The sequence below is a fragment of the Delphinapterus leucas genome, chromosome 16 (genome assembly GCF_059928025.1).
Source record: "Delphinapterus leucas isolate spDelLeu-1000000601 "Yukka" chromosome 16, BTC_Dleu_Yukka2, whole genome shotgun sequence".
In the NCBI taxonomy this organism is placed as follows: Eukaryota; Metazoa; Chordata; class Mammalia; order Artiodactyla; family Monodontidae; genus Delphinapterus; species Delphinapterus leucas.
In genome coordinates this window covers 24,353,896-24,375,462 of record NC_143144.1, presented here as the reverse complement: position 1 = coordinate 24,375,462, position 21,567 = coordinate 24,353,896, and the positions used below count along the sequence as shown (strand labels likewise).

Here is a 21,567-nt window from a genome sequence, read left to right as displayed (position 1 = left end):
CTACTGAGCCCGTGTGCCATAACTACTGAAGCCCACGTGCCTAGAGCCTGTGCTCCGCAACAAGAGAAGCCACTGAAATGAGAAGGCTGTGCACCACAACGAAGAGTAGCTCCCGCTCGCCGCAACTAGAGAAAGCCCGAGTGCAGCAACAAAGACCTAATGCAGCCAAAACTAAATAATATAAATAAAAATAAATTTATAAAAACAAAAAAAAAAAAAAAAGAGAGAAAGCAAAGCTACATTTTGGTAACTATCTATTCGACTCTCCCTTACGAAGTTTCTAAGTATAATATTTCCATTTGTACATTTAGAGTCTGATTTTTTTTCTTTTTTTTTTTAGCCGTGCTGCACAGCTTGTGGGATCTTAGTTCCCCAACCAGGGATCAAACCCAGGCCCTTGGCAGTGAAAGTGCCAAGTCCTGACCAATGGACCACAAGGGAATTCCTTACAGCCTGGCTTTAAGCAACTCTTAGGCTAGTGATTTCCCACCCAAGATCTGACCACTGGCCCCTATAGCTCTCATAGCATTCTCTGTTTTGCACTTACCATAAGACAGCAAATAATTATTTATACTCCATAAGAATAGGGACTATTTCTACCAGGTTTATAGCTGTCACTCCATCCTAGCACAATACTCTGCACATAATAAAGGACTCAAACATTTTCTGAAGAAATGACTGAGTTCCCATGATCGGATTTGATTCTAAAGGGCCTCAAATCAATAAGCAGGTGCCTGCAGTCTAGCCACGACTGCTTCCTGGACACGGAGCTGTATGGATGCCTCTCTATCCAGCATCTCCTCCAGGGCCTCCTCAGGCATGTTCAGCGCTGACTCCAGTGGCTAATTCTATCAGGCAGGAACCCCTGACTGCAGACACACATGGAGACAAATCAGTCTTTTCTCTAGAAAACAGGAGGAGTGTGGGAGGACAGCGCAGCACGGCCAGATGTGAAAGTCCTGCATACCCACCCACTTTCCCAGTTTATTCCCTCACGACAATCCCAAATTATCAAACAAAATGAAGTCCTGGGCATTTTCTTAGGGGGAGAACTCCAAGGAACATCCAAGGTAGAGGGGATAGGGATTATGAAATGAAGATTCCCCAGGGAGTGAGGCTCTTACTGGATGCTTGTATAACACCAGATCAAAAGGTGCATGAGATAGTTTTCATAATTTTCTAACTCTCATCTCTCTCACCCCCGAGCAGTAAGGAAATGGGCATTTTTTAAATGCTTGCTTTTGCCGCTGGAATACGTGGGCTCCAAGGAAAAAGAACTTGGTAGCCTTCTAACTGCTAAGCATTCTCTCCTCTGCCTTCCTGAGCCAACCACTCGAGGACTCTGGGTTCAGCCATTGGACAAATCACACCTGTTGCCCACCTGCTTATGGGGATTCCTTAGGGTCATGGGGATCCCTCCCAGAGAAAATCCACTGGCATTTGCTCACCATCTGTCAACCCTGAAGGAAAGGATGTCTAGTTTTTCTTTAGAGGCCAAGTTCTGACCTTGCTGGACCCATCTTCCTTTCCTAAAGGAACAGAGCACTACGTAATCCTTTACCCTCCTTCGAGCTCTTAATGACTAACCCAAGTGGAGGAAGCAGGCAAGATGAGAGGCATGTAAAAGTTAAAAGTAAAAGTTACTTGGAGGTCAAAAGACCCAGGCTCTACAACTACTGAGCCTGCGCTCTAGAGCCCGCGAGCCACAGCTACTGAGCCCATGCACCACAACTACTGAAGCCTGCATGCCTAGAGCCCAAGCTCCGCAACAAGAGAAGCCACCACAATGAGAAGCCCATCGACATAATTAGAGAAAGCCTGCGTGCAGCAACAAAGACCCAACACAGCCAAAAATAAATAAAATAAATAATTAAAAAAAAAAAAAAAAGACCCAGGCTCTAGCTGCAGAATTAACAGATGTCTGGTATTCTGATGAACGGAACCTTTCACAAGCACACATGTGCATCCTTTTCCTCCTAAAAGCACTAGAAGAGTAAAAGGGAAATCTATGTTTTATACTTAACTTCAGTCTAATGCCACGACACCCTTTTCACCGCACCACATCATCCAACACTATGCAGATGCAGTCTGGAAGATGGGACTCCAGGCTGGGAAGCCAGATGCTTGGCCTGTTTCAACCCAGGATATATTTATGAGGCTGAATTACTGATGTGTCTCATAGGCAATGGGGGGAGAAATGATACCCCTTCATGATCACTTTTGTATACTGAGCAATCCCACAAACCTTCCCTGGCACCATCCCAATCTTCCCTCTACACCCAGGCCAGAGGGCAAGTAGATGGATGAGAATTAGTGTGGGATGCCAGCGCTGTCTCCAGAGCTCCAGAGGCCACCTAGGGCTGGAGGGCTGAATCACCATGGCTGCCCACGCTGGCAGGTGCGGCGGGGTGGGGGCTGTCTGCACTGGGTCCTCATCAGGTTGCAGGTAGGGCCCAGTTCCCGCAGGAGGAACAGGGCTTGGAGTCCTGCAAGTGGAGGACGTACCTTGGAGTCCCAGGGTAAGTGGTAGGTAGGAAAAGCTTGTCTCTAAAAAGTCCTGAGTCCCAGGAGAGCACATGGAGTCTCCCAGGATCTGCTCGAGTAGGGGCCGGGAAAACTGACTAGGCCATCAGAACAAGTGCCCACTATGTGCTCAGGAGGCCCAGGAAGCTTCCTGAGAACCACAATCACGGATGGCAGAGTCACACAGCCCATCACGAAGGCCGAGGTGACCCCCTGGCAGGAATCCACATACTCCCCCCATAGAAAGCAGCCTGAGAACTCCTCCATGAGGTGCAAAAAAGCCAGCCTGTTTTCAAGACTCTCCTTGACCAATAATATTATCTGGTGGAAGCTCTGGCCTCAAGACCCACCTCCAGCAAGGTTCTGACGCCAGTGGAGGGTGGGGAGGGAATTTCAGAATGCCGGTCTCAGAGGAGGGACTTGAGGATCAATTGATTCAGAAGTCACACAGTCAGATGCCCACAGGAGCCTGGTGGATAGAGTGTGAATCCGGCCACCACGAGAGTGGAGGGCTCTGGGGCCACACTAGATACTGCGTGCCTGATAAAATAGGTCCCACTGAGGGCAGTCCAAACCTCAACCCAGCATGGCCCCTGGCGGCCACACAGACGTTGGTGGCTGTGGATGCTGGAGGCTTACAAGGTCATTCGGGTCCCCACCTCAGTGATCTGCTGTCTTGAGCTACAGAGGGCACCATGTGCAGGGAGAGGGCAGTGAACTCATCTATGCCTTAAATCCCCCACTGTGAAATGGGAAGAACATCAAGGATACACAACACCACTGAAGAAAACTGGTGAAATGCACATGTTGACGTGCAGAGCTCCCCAAGCTCAGTGGTCAGAAGGAGGCTCCAGGGTGCTCCACGGGAGTGAGCATGAGTCCCACGGTTTGACAACTCTATAGTCACTGCCACTTGTAGCCGTGAGGGACCGTGGCAGATTCCCAGGCTGGTCTCCTAACTACCCAACTCTGGTCCCCACTCAGCGCAGGACCCAGGATCCAAGCAGCATCCCCAATGCCTTTGTCTCAGCACCTCCCCCTCAGCTGACTTCCAGGAGGAGCCTCAGTCAAGTTCCCAGTGGAGGGAGGCGGAGACCTGGGTCCCGCCCTGGCTCTCCCTCTAACTCCTCGGGTGACCTTGATGAGGTCACTGCCCTTAGCAGGCCCGTTTCCTGTTGTGCCAGAGGAGGGGGCTGTCTTGGGTGGTTAAGAAGAGCACTGAACATCCTGTGGCTGCAGACCTGTGGCTCCTGCCTCTCACCTGTAGGTACAGCTCCTTTGTTTGAACTCCAAAGTCAGGTTGACTTTGCTGTCCACCCCAGCTTATCCCAGCAATAATGTCACCCATTCTGGGTGTGGGTGGGTCAGGAGATCTGTCAGGCGTGGCAATGATAAAATGGGCGTCTTTCCCTACAGCTTAGGCTGTTTCTCAAAAACTTGACGCCAAAGCTGGTATAAGGGAGAGATACACCTTTAACACCTGCCAGCAGACAGGATTTTATGTTAGGCATAAGTTAAAGGCAGCAATACCTCAGGGTAGGGAAATGTGTCCTTGTGCAAGTACACACATGCCACAAGCATACATGTCAAGGCCTCCATCCGACTCAAAAGACCAGTCTCTTATTTGAGCTCCCTGGGCTGGCTGGAAATTACAGCTTAAGAGAGCAGAGCGGTCACGGAGAGGGATAAAAAAATTCCATTCAGACATGCCGCTCCAGACCTGAGGCCTATGAGCAAAGTTTCCGGCGGCCTCCACGCTTCTCCTTGTTCCAGGAAGCCGTGCCGGTCGCCCCGTCTTCAGATTAAGGAGCAGCCGCAACAACTGGGTGGGTGACAGCTTTTCCGGGCACCCGACGCCCTCCACCGGGAACCCCAAATATGGGATGCATGGCCTCCAGCCAGCACCCCCGCCTGCTGCGCGCTCACCTCCCCAGCATCTCTGTGATCACTCCTCCGCCCATGGCGCTTGGACCGTACCAAACAGGCCCTGTGGACCAACCCACCAGTTGCCACACGGTCACCCTCCCCGCACGGCCCGGGGGCCCATTTGACATCCACATCCCGTTTCAAGGACACTGCAGCAGACAGCCCAGTCTCGGGGGTCTCCCCCCCACCCCCCAACACACACACACACACACGCAGCATACGATCCCGGGAAGAATCAAAGGGCGAAGCCTTCCCCACCGCCCTGCGGTCCAACCAATGCTGGCCTGGGGGAGGCTGGGCGCGGGAGGATGGAGGCGGCTGCGGCGGCGAGCGGATACCGGAATGCAACGTTGCGGGCAGAGCGCCGGGCGGCGGCGCCGGCGGGGGCTCACCTTTTTGACTTGGTCATCCTTCAGTTCGGTGAAGTAATAAGCCAGGAGCTGCGCGGCGATCATGCTGGCGGTCGGGGGCGCGGGGCGGCAGGCTTGGGGCGGGCGTCTGTCCTCCGCAGCCTGGGTGAGCAGTGGTCCCCGGGCTGCAGCTCCGCGGCTCCTCCTCCTCCTCCTCCGGCCGCTCCTCCCCCACGACCTGGGGCGCGGCGGCGGCTCGCGCGCTCCCAGTCTCCGCGCTCCCGTCCCCGCGAGGGTGACAGCCTCCAGCCGGCCCACCTCCTCGGCGCCCATTGGCTGCCGCGCGCCTCTGCAGCGCCGGGCGGTCGCGGCCGGGCCAGGGCCGGGGGGGCTCGGTGGCTGCTCCTCCCCGTGCCGGAAAGGGGGCGGGCGACGCCGCGAAATCCCCCACAGCCCGGCATCTCCCTGCACGTCCCCCACGTAGGGAGCCGGCGCAGGGACGGGAGGTTCTGTCGCGCGCGCACCGTCACGCGTGGCGGCGCCCTGCTCGGGCGGGGGGCAGGCGGGGAGGCTCGGGACGCAAGAGGAGGCATCGCCCAGCCCGGTTTGCTGCCGAACGGGGCAGCCTAGAGGCGGCGGTCTCCTTCCTTGGAAATTAGGGCTCGCCCCTGGGAGTTCCGTGGAAGGGGAGACGCCCGGAGGGGGGCTCGAAGAAGTGGGCGTGGAAAGCGAGCGGGGCCTGTGGCGGCGGAAGCGAGATCCCGGAGGCTTCGCGGTCCTCGCACCGGGTCACCACGCCAACCGGCTCTCGCGGGCCCAAGGGGCCGAGCGCCGAGCCCCACCTGGGCCCTCACCGACGGAGCATCATACCACTCCACCCCGCCCCACCCTGGCCCGCCCGTGCTGCGGCGCCTCCAGGCCTAATCCCCGGCTGGCGGATTTGTGTTGCTAAACCAAGAGCGACGCCCCACAGCGTCCGCCCCTGAGTCACCGGTTCTTTCGGCCGGCCCTCCCGAAGGGCGCACGCCCGCTGGGCGGGACTTGAGCTGCAGGCCCCGGCCTGTCCCCATCCCCCCCGGCCCCCTGAGCACCCAGGCTCGCTGGAGGCTGGGGGACAGTTTGGGCGCCCCTCCTAGGTGCCACCTTTCTCACTTCCCGGAGGAAGTTAGCCGGGCTGGGAGGAATCCCTAGAAAACCATTCGACTTTAAAGGGGGGAAGGGAAGTGAGGAATCAGAGGTGTTTATGCTGCTACTAGGACTGATGGCAACCATAGGATTCTTAGATTAATTGCTTCTGTGTGCCAAACACCACCAGGAGCTTTACTGCCTTACAAAAGGACATGTAATGAGCTCAAAATACAAAGAAGTGGTTACTATTCTGATTGAACGGGTAAGCAAGTGGAGGCTCACTGAGGCCATGTGTCTTGCTGTACAACCAGAAAGCTGTAGATCCAGGATTAGACTTTGGGTCTGTGTGTTTTCAAAACGAGTGCTCACCCCTGGGTTTTGCTGTCCTCCCAGTCGTATGTAGCCTCTGCCTAAATAGGCCATGATACTTAAACCAAGGCTGCACCACATGGTGCCCTGAGATGGCCAGTGTCCAACCCCATAACCTCTACCCCAGCCCTGGATCCTGGGGGCCCCTGGCCAGGCCTAAGAAAGGTACAGTGGAGTCAGGAGGGGGTGGTTTAGGTCCAGAACAGCCCTCAGGGGCATGGCTTTGACATCACCAATTGAAGAGGGTCTCAGTTGTGGCCCTTGAGGCCAGAGCCCTCAGTCCAGAGCACAGCCCCTGCCCCCTAGCTTTACGGCTGTGGCATCCAGGGTCACCTCTCTGAGCCTGCTTCCTCATCTATAACATGGAGATACTAATGCCCACCTACCTCCCTTGGTTGCTGTGAAATACTACAAATAAAATACCTGCTTATAATATACAATTAATAAATGGTAGGTATTATCGTAAGATTGACTGGGAAGCTGATGAGGTTTACATTTCAGGGCTTCTTGCTTGCATTCCCCCAATTCTAGGCCCTCAGAGGGCCTATCAATTTTATATTTGTAATTTTGAATTATTTTCCAAAGAGGCTCCCCAACATTATTTCAAGCTTTAAAGCTTCACAAAACCTGGATCTGCCCCCTGGATAGTATCATTATAAACCAGGAACAGAGAGGTTTCCTGGCATCCATCAAACACTTATACCACCTGCATGGCCATAAAGCAAACTTGGGCACATGGGAACAATTTGGTTGTTCTCAAGTGCCGTTTGCGTCTTGCGAATGTGATTCTGCCAGACTCAGCAGGATCGAGAACTGTGATTTGTTAATTGCTCTGTCTCACACTCAGCCCACGGCCTGGCACTCGAAGGTGGAATGAGCCCAGTGCAGCGATCAGGAGCACACATACCCCTTAACACAGGCCCAGCCAGCATCATCACGAAGCCCCCCATTGCAACTGAGATGTCTTATCTGAACTGGAGCTAGGGAGAAGCTAACCCTTCCAACGGCCCGGAGATGTTCTGTTTGCAGGCAGGGAGGCTGCCAGTGCTTTCTCTTCCCTGCCTTCCAGAGAGAACCTGCTTCTTAAGGTGACTCACTCCTCCACACCCCCTGAATGCAGCCATGTCCCAAGACCTATGAGTATTTCCTGAGAAATATCTCTAGGCCTGCCCCACCACCTCCTCCCAACCCTCAGTCCTCAGCAGCCCACGCCAGAAATATTGCAAGACTTCCTGGTTCCTGGTTTCCCGCCATCCAAGTCATTCTGAGGTCCCAGCCACACTACTCCTGCTAAAAAGCAGCCTAATCACAGCGTAACCCTGCCTGAAACCCCTGGGTGGCTCGCTCCCTCCTGATGGAGTGGTTCAAATATCTCTGCCTGGTGTCTGAGGCCCTCTGTAATCTGACTTCACTCTTCCCCGCTTATCTCTTCCCCCACTGTTGGCCACAGCGAAGCCACTTCCCACTCTTCTTGGCCCACTCCACGTCCATCCTGTTGGAGCCCCTGCCCATATCTCCTTGCTTGCTCGGCCCTCTCCACTCACCTCCACCTGACCGGTGTCCCTCTCGCCGAAGGCCCAGCTCTCCCACCTTCCCCGTAAACTCTTCCCTGACCACGGCTACTCACTGCAGTCTCCCAGGCCTCAGCACCTCCACAGGGCAAACTCGGACTGTGCTCAGAGTCCATCTAGATCTAGACCAAGACTCTTCTTTACAGGCTAAGAATGTGAGAAGCAGCAGGTGGGCCATCTTGCCCAGCCAGTGCTCTGTCCATCCTTCCCCACTACCTCACTGCAGCCTGGTTCTCAGATAAGTAACACTGAGTCATAACAGTCTGCCTGATATTTTTGACTGTCTTCTTGGGGGTGGCCTTATCTGCCCCAATCAGACAGCTTCCTGAGGCCAGAGTCCATTCTGCACTGCTATGTCCCACACTGGGCTCAGAGCTGGGCCTGTCTCCCCTTTCTGTCATGCCAGTTATCATCCCTTGCAGTTCTTTACTACTCTGCCTCTTTTCTTGCTGTCACGTATCTCTTGGACCCCAGCCAAGTCCCCTTGCTGATTACTCCACAGACCCTGAGGAAAAGCAGCAAAGACCTGGACCATGGGAAACCTAGTTCCACAGGTCTCTCCTCACCCTCGAGATGGCCCTCCCCTCTCCCAGAAGTCCCCTGGGTTTCTCTGTTCATTTACTGGGCTTCCTCCTGTATGAGCTGGGATGGCGGGTGGAGGGTCAGACAGTGCTGGGCTGCCAACCCACACAACACCCATGCTGGTAAGAGAATGAGGGCTGCAGCTAAGTCAGAATGAAACCATTTGCATCAGACCCACGGCACTAGGAACTTTACACCAGAAATTCTCTGCAGCGGATGAAAGCTGTACCCCAGCATCTGGCAGCACACCTGTAACAGCAATGCTTGCATAATGTTGACAGTTTACAGAGTAGTTTCTCATTTATTGCCTCATTTCTCCTGATAACAGGCTGGTGACGTTAGAAGGGCAAATATCATTATCCCCACTTAATCAGTCGATGAGGGTTATGGAATTTAAAGAGCTTGTTTAAGGTCGCAAAGAGAAAGAGAAAGCAAAAAGAGAAAAGAGTAAGGCCAGTGCCCACACCAGGGCAGCATCTTGGACTCCTGACACAGTGGGGGGCCTGTTGTGCACAGCACATTCTGAAAAGAAGCACCAGGAAGGGACCCTGACCCAGTGTTCATATTAGTTAGATCCGTGGTGTTGGGAATTCCCTGGCGGTCCAGTGGTTAGGACTCAGTGCTTTCACTGCAGTGGGCCCGGGTTCGATCACTTAGGTCGGGGAACTAAGACCTCTCAAGCCGTGTGGTGTGGTCAAAAAAAAAAGAATGACCTGGAGAGCTTTTACAAATGCTGATACCCAGGCCCCAGGCCCCAGCCCCAGAGATGATGGCTGAATTGACCTGGGGTGCGGTCCAAACATGCTTTTTTTTTTTTTTTTTTTTTAGCGGTACGCGGGCCTATCACTGCTGTGGCCTCTACCGTTGCGGAGCACAGGCTCCGGACGCGCAGGCTCAGCGGCCATGGCTCACGGGCCCAGTCGCTCCGCGGCACGTGGGATCTTCCCAGACTGGGGCACGAACCCGTGTCCCCTGCATCGGCAGGCGGACTCTCAACCACTGCGCCACCAGGGAAGCCCCAAACATCCTTTTGAAAGTTCCCCAGGTGAGTCCCAGGGACTACCAGGAATGAGAATGACTGATTTAGACCCTTACTTTCTACAGGGACATCTGGAGGAAATGCCTGAAATGGATTTCAGCATGGAGACTTTCAGCAGTCTCTCATGGATGCTGCCGACCAGTGGTTCCTCCAGGGTCCTAGTGGTACTACAGATCTGGAGCACACTGGACGCAAGTCCATTGTGACTTTCTCATCAGCTTTGCACAGTTCTGCTTCCTGCGTGAGAAGGCTGGTGAGGAGTCTCTGGGGTTGGAAAATCACCTCAGCCTGCCTCCTTTCCTCTCGCATTCGCCCAAAGTGCTGCCCTCCAACAACATCACAATAGAGGTTATAGATCGACAAGCACCAGGCTAAAGCATCTTATTTGGCCCACCGAATGTTTTATGAGCCAACACTTGAAAATGACATGTCAGTTTAAATCATTTATTTATTTTTGGCTGTGTTGGGTCTTCGTTTCTGTGCATGGGCTTTCTCTAGCTGCGGCGAGCGGGGGCCACTCTTCATCGCGGTGCGCGGGCCTCTCACTGTCGCGGCCTCTCTTGTTGTGGAGCACAGGCTCCAGACACGCAGGCTCAGTAGTTGTGGCTCATGGGCCCAGCTGCTCCACGGCATGTGGGATCTTCCCAGACCAGGGCTCGAACCCACGTCCCCTGCATCGGCAGGCAGATTCTCAACCACTGCGCCACCAGGGAAGCCCACATGTCACTTTAAAATCCAGGTTTCTGGCACCCAAAGTCTAGCCACACAGAGCCCACGTTATCACTGGCAATAAGCAGCTGGCACTGAGCACCACTGCCCCCTTCAGACAAGGTAGGTGTGCTGCAGCTTACCCAGGCCCCACCCAGCCCACCTGTTCACTGGTACACACAGCTGACTGGCCCCTGTAGGCATTTCAACTTTCAACTGATAACTGGAATTTGTAGACCGAAGGCCTCAGGTATTAGGGCCGGGACTGAGAGGCCTTGCACCCTAAGCACCTCTCTTGCTTCACCCAAGTCCCAACCCTCTCAGGTTTCATTAAGGTCCCTGCCTGCCTGCCCCTTGCTCAACTCTGACCTATTTACCTGGCTCAGAAAAGGCCTGACCCCCTACAGACACCTTGCTCAGCTTCTGTCCCAAGAAGTCTTCTACTCCCCTTTAGGGGTGACAGTCCCTCAGGGAAGCCAAAGGAAAGTCCAGTCTGGTCCTGTCAATTCCTGGACATCCCATCCTCATTCCATTGCCTCTGAACCTAAGGAGCCTCCTGTGCATAAAGAATAATGGCCCGCAGGAAGAAGGGTTAACCAGACCGCTGAGTCCTGCCTGGCTTCAGCCCTGCTCCTTATCTGAAGCCAGCTCCTGCCCCAAAGGATGCCCATATCGTGTTGGAACAGAGCAATCTTAAATCACCCTGCTGGTTACCCCGAGTTTCCTGGGATAGTTCTCCCCAGTGCCCACATACAGCCAAGCTCACAGGTCCAACAGAAGGTCCTCCTCAATCCTACCCCTTAGAATTAGCTCCAAAATATGGAGGGAAATGCTCACATAGGAGAGTCCGTGTCAACCCTTAGGCAGGGTTCCCAGGCTATGGGATTGCACAGGCCAGCAAATTAAACATATAGACAAAACCTAGGCACTGGCTTTTCATTTTGCTACGGATTTTTTTTTCATTGTAATTTCCATCTCCCACTACCATAATTTCCTAAAGGAAGAACTATTTTAACCCAGAGAAGTAAACATAAGGGCTGGTTTTCAAACAAAATACTTTGGTTTTATAATAATACTAGTGCTTAGGTAGGACTTACTACATACCAGGTATTGTTCTAAATTCTTTACTTACATTAACTTGCTTGACCCACAGAACAACCCGATGAGGTAAAAACTAATTTTATCCCCATTTTATAGACAAGAACACCGAGTCACAGGGAGATTAAGTGACTTCTCCAAGGTCACAGGGCTACTGATGGAAGAGCTGGGATCTCAGCCCAGGCAGTCAGACTCAAGGCCACCCTGCTGCTCTAACAAGGTGAAATATTCATTTTACTATATTGTCCTTATTTCTTTTATTTAACCAGGGCCAGTGACGGCTCAGTCACAGATGGGTCCAAGCACCTGAGTTGGAGAGCTTCTCCCCTAGTGTACTGAGCTATAAATAAATCTTGGTTAGATTTATAAAACATGGCACGTGGATCCTGGCTCTGCAGAACCAGGACAGAGTAAAGGGACAAAGCAGGTAATTAAATAGTTAATCCCACTAGGAAATTGTAAGTAAAGAAAAAAATATGGGAGACCCCTGTAAGTTAAGGATCACTCAAGAAAGCAAGTTTTCTTAACCACAAAGCCAAGCAGGCTTGCTTAGCAACAAAACCATGCAACAGAAGCATGAGACATGCCCCCAAACAATAAAACAATAGTGGCATGAGACCCACATCCTGCCCAGTGAGCTCAGTAAGTTAATGACCCTAGGACATGCTCTCTGCACACATAAAAAAACAATAATTTATGGAAAGGTGACATTTCAAAGGGAAAGACCCTCATTGTACTGAGACCTGAAGTAATTTTTCCATAGTGCCATGACAGTCAGTCCCAGCTTGACCACGTAGGGACAAGAAAACTCCCCCACCCAACCTGGAGGAGGAGCTGATGATGGAAGTATGACGTCTACCAACGAATGAGGAGGAAGGGGATCTTCTCCCCATCCCCACTTTTCCTTTGATTATAAAACTATAGCCCAGGGACTTCCCTGGTGGTGCAGTGGTTAAGAATCTGCCTGCCAATGCAGGGGACACAGGTTCAAGCCCTGGTCCAGGAAGATCCCACATGCCGTGGAACAACGAAGCCCATGCACCACATCTTCTAAGCCTGCGCTCTAGAGCCCGTGAGCCACAACTACTGAGCCCGCATGCCACAACTACTGAAGCCCGTGCGCCTAGAGCCTGTGCTCTGCAACAAGAGAAGCCACCTCAATGAGAAGCCCGGGCACCGCAACAAAGAGTATCCCCCGCTCACCGCAACTAGAGAAAGCCTGCGCACAGCAACAAAGACCCAAAGCAGCCAAAAATAATTAATTAATTAAAAAAAAAACTGTAACCCGGTAAGTTCTCAGGGTGTGGCACCCTCTCGTCCACCTGCTTGTAAGCCTCACAAGCATCCTATTCTAATAAATCACCTCTTATCTATCACTTTGCCTCGCTGAATTCTTTCTATGCTGAGAGGTAAAGGACTGGAGCTCCTTGGAGCGCCCAGAATCGCCTCCAAGGGGTTTCACTCTTACAAAGGGCATTCTCAAACCAAGTGGTGAGGCTGATCCCGTGACCGAGGGGCCTATAAGGGAGGTGTGGAAGCAGTTGCCCCTCCCAGTGCAGGGGCAGGGAGCGGGGGGCGTCTAGTTTGGTGGATTCAGCTGAGCTGACTATTTCCTCCTCTCTCAGTCTTCTGCAGGTCCATCCCAACGTGCCCTACCCAAAGAATCACTTTTGTCAAGAGTTGCGGCCTCCACCTCTCTCCTGAGCTCCAGACCCATATTTCCAACTGCCTGTAAATATCAACTCCTAGATCCCATGGGCACCTGAAACTCAATTTGTCTCCCATCACAGTTATTTCTTCTTAAACTTCCTTTCTTCTCGATTCCTCCCCTTGTCATTTATTCACTCAACAAATATTTCTGAAGCACTTAAGGTGATCTGCACTTCCTAGTTCACTAGAAATGCACAGGTGAGCAAAACAGAGTCTCTGCCCACATTCTGTGGAGAGAGACAGACAGTAAACAAATCACAAATTAAATGTACCTTATGTCAGGCGCTAGGAGGAAAAATAAATCAAAGTGTATGTGACACAGCTGCATCCTACAATTTCCATTTCCCCTGTGTCCTAACTAATAAATGCTCTAATGTTTAGGTGCCCTGGCCCGGCGTCCCAGAATAAAGGCTAGCCAGCCTGCAACTAGATGTGGCCAGGGGACCAAGTTTTGGCCAGAGAGTAAAGCCAAGTCCCCCTAAAACTGAGTTCCCCTGCCAAGTTTATGATTAACCTCTCTATCCAAAACTTTATTCCCTTTCTTGTCCTACCCCTGTTCCCCTCAGGATTGAGAAATATCAAAGAAAAGGTAGCGGGGGGGCTTCCCTTGTGGTGCAGTGGTTAAGAATCCGCCTGCCAATGCAGGGGACACAGGTTCGAGCCCTGGTCCAGGAAGATCCCACATGCCGCAGAGCAACTACGCCCGTGCGCCACAATTGCTGAGCCTGTTCTCTACAGCCCATGAGCCACAGCAGCTGAGCCCCCATGCCACAACAAGAGAAACCACTGAAATGAGGAGCCCGGGCACCGCAACAAAGAGTAGCCCCCGCTGGCCGCAACTAGAGAAAGCCCTCATGCAACAATGAAAACCCAACACAGCCAAAAATAAAAATAAATAAAAATAAAATTTAACGAAAAGGGGGGACTGAAACTGAGCAGGCCCCTGCAGGGTCTTCCCAGGTACAAGCCCCTCCATGCTCCCTCACCCCCTTCTTGTTTGGCCTTCCCTGATTTCCAAAGAGCAGTTAATAATTAGGACAATAGTCACAGGCCTCCTAGTTCCTCCTGAAGGGAGACAGATAACATCTGAAGCATACCTTTGAGTGGTTCTGCAGAAATTAAGACCCCCACTCAGTGGACGGTGGTGACTTGCTGACCACAAGCACGTAGACCCCAGACTGGTTGGAACCAGAAGGCTGATGAATAAGATTCCTGAAACATCCCCCTGTTACTTCACCACCAACCAATCAGAAGAATGTCTGCTAACTGATCACACACCCTGCAACCCTCACCCCTAGTGCTCCTTTTAAAAAACCCTTGCCTGAAAGTCTTTCAAGCACGAGCTGCCCCTTGGTGCCCTGCAGTAAATGCTGTACACGCTGTACTTCATTCACTGCCACCCGCTGTCAGTAGACTGGCTTTGCTGTGCATCAGGAGGGAGGACGTAACAAGAAGAAAGTGCGGCCTCATGGGAGCTTCCAAGAGCCATTCCTAAGATTGTGCAGCTTTCCCTCTGCCATCCCCCCTTCTTCCCTCTTGCTGGCTGAAGCACAGACAGACAGGCTGGAGATCCAGGAACCATCTTGGATTATGAGATAACTGTCACCGAGGTGCCCCATATCATCCCCACATTGACTACCTCCAGATTTTTAGAACTTGAGAGAGAAAATTTAAATTACAATAAAGAACAACAGAGAATGTATCACTTTAGATAGGATGGATAAGGGAGGCTTCTCTGAGGATGTGACATTTGAGCAGAGACCAGAATAAAATGAGGGAGTATGCCATGCCTGTGCTTCCTCTTCTCTCTTGGGAAAAGAGTGTTCCAGGCAGAACCCGTCTCCCTGCCACCCAAGCTGGAAACCTGAATACCATCCGTGAGCTCTTTCCCCTCCCAAACCCCATCTAGTCTAATCTGATCTGTCACCAAACCCCACCAAGTCTACTTATACTTGTGTCTTGAGAACAAACACAACACAAATCAAACCTACAAACTCTCTTGAATCCATCTTCTCCTTCTGATTCGTTCTGCTACAACAGGACTGTAGTGGGTTGAAGGGCACCCCCCAAAAGATATGTCTTAACCCTCACAACCTGTGAATGTGACCTTATTTGGAAAAAGAGTCTTTGCATGCGTAATTAAGTTAAGGACCTCCAGATCATCCTGGATTACTGGTGGGCCCTAAATCCGACGACTGTCCTGATTAAGAGGCAGAAGAGAGCACACAGGGAGGAAAAAAGAAATTGTCACTTGAAGGCAGAGGCAGATGCCATGTGAAGATAAACCAAGGAACGCCTGGAGCCCCCAGATGTGGAAGAAGTGCCCTAGAGCCTGTGGTGGGAGCACAGCCCTGCTGACACCTTGATTTTGGTCTTCTGGCCTCCAGAACTGTGAGACAATACATTTCTGTTATTTTAAGCCACCAAGTTTGTGGTAATTTGTTCTTGTGGCCCTAGGAAACAAATACAATGCCTTTAGCACAATATCTACTCTGTTTTAGCCCCAGGCTACAGAACTTGTCTGTTCAGAAACCCCTGTAGTAAAAATGTTTGGATCATGTATCTCGATATGTATATTAATTTACAACTATCAGTGCATATGACTGTACGAATTCGTTAGGTATATGATAAAACATACCTAAATGTCTATGTTCAACATGAAAATGGATGAGACAGATGGGAGTGTAAAGTGATACAACTACTTTGGAACTGCTTGGCTGTTTCTAATAAAGTACAATATACACCGACCCCATGACGCAGCAATTCCATTCCTGGGTATTTACCCAAGAAAAATTGAGGCACGTGTCCCTACAAAGATTCGTACACGAATATTCAGAACACTTTATTAGTAACAGCCCAAACTAGAAGCAACCCAAATGTCCCTGAGCAAGCGAGTGGTTAAACAAATTGTAGTACATCCATACACCATACTTCTAAGCTATAAAAAAGGAATGCTTTTCTGGGGTAACAATTTTATTGAGTGTAATTCACTACCATACAATTCACCCATTTAAAGTATAAAATTCAATGATTTTTAATACAATTGCAGAGTTGTGAGATCCTTGCCACAATCAATTTGAGAATATTTTCAGCATCCCCAAAAGAAACCCATATCCATTAGCTGTCACTTCCCACCCGAGCTCCCAGGCTCCCTAGCCCTGGGCAACCACCAATCTGCTTCCTGTCTCTACAGATTTGCCTATTCTGGACATTTCGTATAAATGGCATCATACAGTCTTTGGTGACTGGCTTCTTTTATTATTTAGCATAGTGTCTTTAAGGGTCATTCATGTCGTAGTGCATATCTGAATTTCAGTCTTTTTTAGGTCTGAATAATATTCTGTTGTGTGGATATATCACAGCTGGTTTATCCACTCATCAGTTAATAGACAGTTGGTTGTTTCCACCTTGGGGATTCTTTTGGTATTGTATTAGTTGGGCTGCCCTAACAAAATACCACAGACTGGATGGCTTAAGCAACAGAAATTTACTTTTTCACAATTCTGGAGGCTAGAAGTCCAAGAGCATGGTGTTGGCAGGTCTGGTTTCTTCTGAGGCCTCCCTCCTTGACTTGCAGATGGCTGCCTTCCTGACATGGACTTCTCTCTGTGTGCACACATCCCTGATGTCTCTGTGTATTCAAATTTCCTCTTCATAGAAATACCAGTCAGAGTGGATTAGAGTCTACCCTAAAGACCTCATTTTAGTTTAATTACCTCTTTGAAGACCCTGTCTCCAAATATGATCACATTCTGAGGCTAAGACTTCAACATATGAATTTGGGGGGGATACAGTTCAGTCCATAACAGGTGTTGTATTAAGAAAACACTGCCAAATCCAAGGTCACAAAGATTCATACCTATGTTTTCTTCTAAGAGTTTTATAATTTTAGCTATTGCATTTAGGTCTTTGATCCATTTTGAATTAATTTTTGCATATGGTATGAGGTAGGGGTTCAACTTCATTCTTTTGCATGTGGATATCTGATTGTCCCAGCACCATTTGTTGAAGAGACTATTCTTCCTCCATTGAACTGTTTTGATATCCCTGTCAAAAATCAAATGACTGTAAAGTTGTAAGGGTTTATTTCTGGACGTTCAATTGTATTCCATTGATTTATATGTCTGTCCTTATGCCAGTACCACACTGTCTTTATAAGCTTTGAAAATAGGGAATATGAGTTCTTCAGCTTTCTTGGTTTTTTTGTTTTGTTTTGTATTTTTGCGGTACACGGGCCTCTCACTGTTGTGGCCTCTCCTGTTGCGGAGCACAGGCTCCGGACGCGCAGGCTCAGTGGCCATGGCTCACGGGCCCAGCCACTCCGCAGCATGTGGGATCTTCCCGGACCGGGGCACGAACCCGTGTCCCCTGCATAAGCAGGCAGACTCTCAACCACTGCGCCACCAGGGAAGCCCCTGACCCTGCATTTTGGACCAGACAAGAGAGGGAAGAGACCTTTGCAGTCCCTCCCTCAGAGTCTCTCCCACAGTCGGCATGCCACACAGCACCAAGGCTTGAGTGTGTAGTTCTGAGGCTTAGCATTTTGCTTCTAAGAAAGGGCTAAGAAGGGAGCCTAGTAACAAAGGTCCCTCAGAAAGCCCCTGCCCTGTGGCAGTGGGCTGGGCCCAGCGGGAGCAACTAGAGGTAAGCGCTCTTCCTCACCCCAGAATCTACTGCAGGGCTGCTCACTAAAACCATGATCAGAATTCCCAAAGAGAAGTGCCATACAATATGTTTCTCTTACAGAAAACGTTACAGAAGAAAACGGAAAGAACATTTAGGTTTCTTACCTTACTTTGAGCGAGCGGGGGCTGAACTGGACTTTCAGTTGCTGTACCCTTCAAGACAGGACAAGATAAGGTGTTATAAAGGCATGCAACTTGCATTCACAGCATATTGGTGCTTATAGTTAACCAACCACGCTCAGAAAGCAAAAGTAGTTACAAGTAACATTGAAATACCTAAGCAAATTCTACAATGATAAACGATTCTCTGGATGAAATGCAGCAGAGCTCAGAAATCTTCGATTCACAGATCTATTCACATCAGCGTTTATTAGGTACTTACAAATGTGCCAGGCACTGTGCTAGTGGCTCTGACCTCAGGGAATCCACAGTCCTCTAGAGAAGATGCATGTGCTCATCAATAATGAAAGCACAGCTGGCTGAACTGCTAGAGAGGCGTGTAGGGGAGCTATGGGAACACAGGGGTCTGTCTCTGCTGGACCTCTGGCCCCGCCCTGCCGTGTCCCCCAAATTGCAGGGTGAGATGCTTCCCAGATGAACATGGAGGGAATGTGGGCAACAAGCAGTGACCAGCTTGACGAGTTAGCATCCTTGGTGAGTTAGCACCCCACCCTTCCATAACCTTTTTACAACTTCCCCTGCCTCACAGATTTGGAGAGCTGATGCCAATCAAGAGACAGGCCCATGTGGATTTCTTCATGATGGCAGCTGAAGGGATAAGGAGGATATAGTAAATTATTTGCAGAAAACAGCCACAACAGTTCACTTCTCTGTATCTATGCTCTCATGTTGTCTCCTCCCACAGTGACTCTGGGATTGGCTGTGTGACTCGCTTTGGCCAGTAGCACAACAGCAACAGGATGAAAGCGGAGGCTTGAAAAATTGCTTGTGCTGGGGCTTGCCCTCTCTTGCTGTTCTTGGGACTCTTACAAAACCACTCTCAGTGGGTGAGAAGGAATGGAAACCAGAGTGACAGAGCACAAGAGGAAATCCCACTTTACAAGGAAGGAGACTGAGGTTTCTAGAAGGTTGCATAGCAGCTCACAGGCATGCAACCAGTCCCTGTGAAAACCAGCGGTAAACTACGCATCCTCCCTGAAGGGCAGCCCCTATCTTTTCAGCACTTCTTGTCCTGCCTCGCGTAGAATAGGTGCTCAATAAATGTTTGCTGTTCATGAACTGAAAAGCCATGCCCTCTTCTAAGCGGGCCCCAAATCAAAGAAGCTCCATAGAAATCACGATCCTAGGGAAGCTAGGAAAGCAAGAATCGGCATAAAATGACCAGGACAATCCAGGCAAATTTTCCACATGCCCAAGGCCCAAACAGTCTAGGCTTTATACTGATACCCCACGAGAGCAAACTTCTTGCTGAAAGGGCTCTCGTGAAGCCTTGCATATACTTACAGGCCTAGAATCAAGAGTAAGGCGATAGTGAAAAATACTGTCTGGGGCTTGGAATAGCCAGGGAGCCAAGGAGAAAGAAACTGAATGGACCATATAATTTCTAGCCCTTCCTTAGATTAAGAGTGGGAATTCAATATTCAAAGCACAACATTTCTAAGCTTGGAACAATTTGAAATATAACTGTCCTAAGGCAATTATGGTCTGAGCGGCAGGCCTGGCCCTGAGCCTTGAGTTTGACGTGGAGATAGAAAGAGTACAGGCTTGGAGTCAGAGAGACCTGAGTTTATGTCCTGGATCTGCCACTGACCAGCTGTGCAAAATTAGGCAAGTAATATAACCTCTCTAAGCCTCAGTTTCCCCATCTGTAAAATGGGAATGATACCTACTTTGTTGGGCCTTTGTGAAAATTAAAGGAGGCCATGTAAAGTGAAGTCCTGGCACGGGGTACTGCTCCTGAAACGGCAGCAACTGCAGAAAAGATCATGGATTTATACAGAGGCACAGGGCAACAATGCCAACTTACACCGGCCTGCTTGAGGGGTCAAACCAAGCTCCAACTCATAGGTTTTCAGCTTGTGTCTGAGACCCCAGAGCCCGTGTTCCTCTCTCTGGACCCCCAAGTGCCATGGAGGACCAGCCCTAGACCCACAGATTGACCCTGAACTCCAAGTGCCAGTGCCCGAGCCTGCTGACTGCCACGTGGCGCCTCTGACACTGGCTGCTTTGTGCCACCTCTCCAAGGCTGTCCTGGCCTGCTTTAAAGGCTCGGCGGCATTCTGCCTGGGGCTGGCAAAGCCAAGCAGGGGCACAGGAAGGGGACAGTGGGGACCAGGAGATGTGGCAATGACATCCCACATGAACCTCCTGGTGTGGAAGTGCTCCTCCTTCCCCAGAGCGGGCAAAACTTGTCTCGCCCTGGTTATGGAGTAAAGGAGAAGAAGAGAAGGAAGAGGCATCGGAGGCCCGGGACCCACAGAGAGTCTCCCCACTATAACCAAACAGGTGCCTTGGATTCTTGAGACTGAGCTTCCACTTGGGGGTTAGAAATGGGATCGAGTCCAATTCTCTCAATGCCCTGTAAGGTAGGAAAGATGTGTCTGGGCTACACTTCGCAAAGCCCTTCTCAGAGATGATGAAGGGGGCATTTTAAACCAGTCCTGCAGGACTGAGGGAAAGTCCCCCTCCCCACCCGACCCGCTGTGTGCCCAAGCTTCTCACCTGGAGGCCAAAGCGGCTCCCTCCTGAGCTAGCACTTCCTCCCCACTTTCAGATGCTATTTGGGAACTAATTTGACATCCAAGCACTGACCTGGGGAAAGTCTTCACAAAGCAAACAGGCTGGGCCACAGCAGTGATTGAGACTCTGCTGTGAGAGAGTTCTGTCCCCAGGGCACTAGCCTTGCGTTTGTCCCTTGGGCTTAAACACCACTGTGCCTCTATTTCCCTAACTGAAAAAGGGAGCAATTGTAGTTCTTGCCCACAGGGGCATTCTGCAGCACAGGTTAATTTAAAATGAGCCAGCCACTCAGAACATAATTTGTCCAGTAAACGTTTTCCAGGGTGTGTTTCAACATGCAGAGGAGAAGCAAAGCTCTCTGTAAGAGGCAAGAATGGGCTTCAGCTTCTACATGGCAATGTAGAATCCAGCCAAGGATGGTTTCTCTGAGAAAAAGCCACACTCTTGTTTTCATCGCACATTTGTGACTTTGCAGCATGACTGTCTAAGAAGCAATTAAGCAGAGGGGTTACATGAATGATCCTCTGGGCTCCCCTTGGTCAGGACCTTTCTGGCCCTGGTGAAAATTAAACTGCAAAGAGAATTAGAGGCCGGATCTGAGGGGCTCCTGAATTGTTCCATAACAGGTCCCTGCAGTGCTCTTGGTCTGGGGCTTCCCTCCTATAAAATGGACCCTAATGTAACACCTGCCAGAGGGAGTGGGCTGAGCAGGCAGGGGTGCCTGTGACCATGTGAAGCTAGAGAAAAGCTAGAGGAGATCTTACCCATCCTCGCTGGCAGGTCTGCCCCATGGTGGGGAGGACACCTGCTGTGCCTAGATCCTTTCTTCTCTTCCGCTCTCAGCAGCAGGGGCTGTGATGCCTGGAGAAAAGCAAAGCCCAAAGGAGGCAGTGTCAGGGGTGCACCAGCCTCGCTCCTGTTCCCCAGCTGGGAGCTAAACACCAGATACTGAGGACCAGGGGCAGAGTGCAGGCCCCTATTTCCAAAACGGTCTGTAATCCCAAGTAAACTGTCATAAGGTTTCTGGCGGGATATCATCCCAGAAGAAATTCCCGGGAACCTAGTCTGCAGGTGGTGCCTCATCCCAACTACAGCCTCCTCTGCTTACACAGAGGTCTGGAATTGGGTGCTGCTCTGGGGAGGAAATCACGTAGGAATGGAAATTAGCCAAGACAACT

At 50.7% G+C, this 21,567-nt stretch overlaps 1 protein-coding gene across 2 annotated transcripts in view; it reads right to left on the bottom strand.

The window, feature by feature from the left end:
- The window catches only part of HK1 (hexokinase 1), a 71,167-nt gene extending 65,963 nt beyond the window's left edge, over positions 1-5,204 (bottom strand). Inside the window, exon 1 of one of the 2 annotated variants that reach the window (XM_089897582.1) lies at positions 4,842-5,204. In XM_089897582.1, coding sequence (XP_089753708.1) covers positions 4,842-5,132 — 291 coding nt within the window. In that variant the 5' untranslated portion in view covers positions 5,133-5,204. The remainder of the gene's footprint in view (positions 1-4,841) is intronic. The other variant, XM_022590752.2, reaches the window with a different exon arrangement.
- Positions 5,205-21,567: the final 16,363 nt, after the last annotated feature.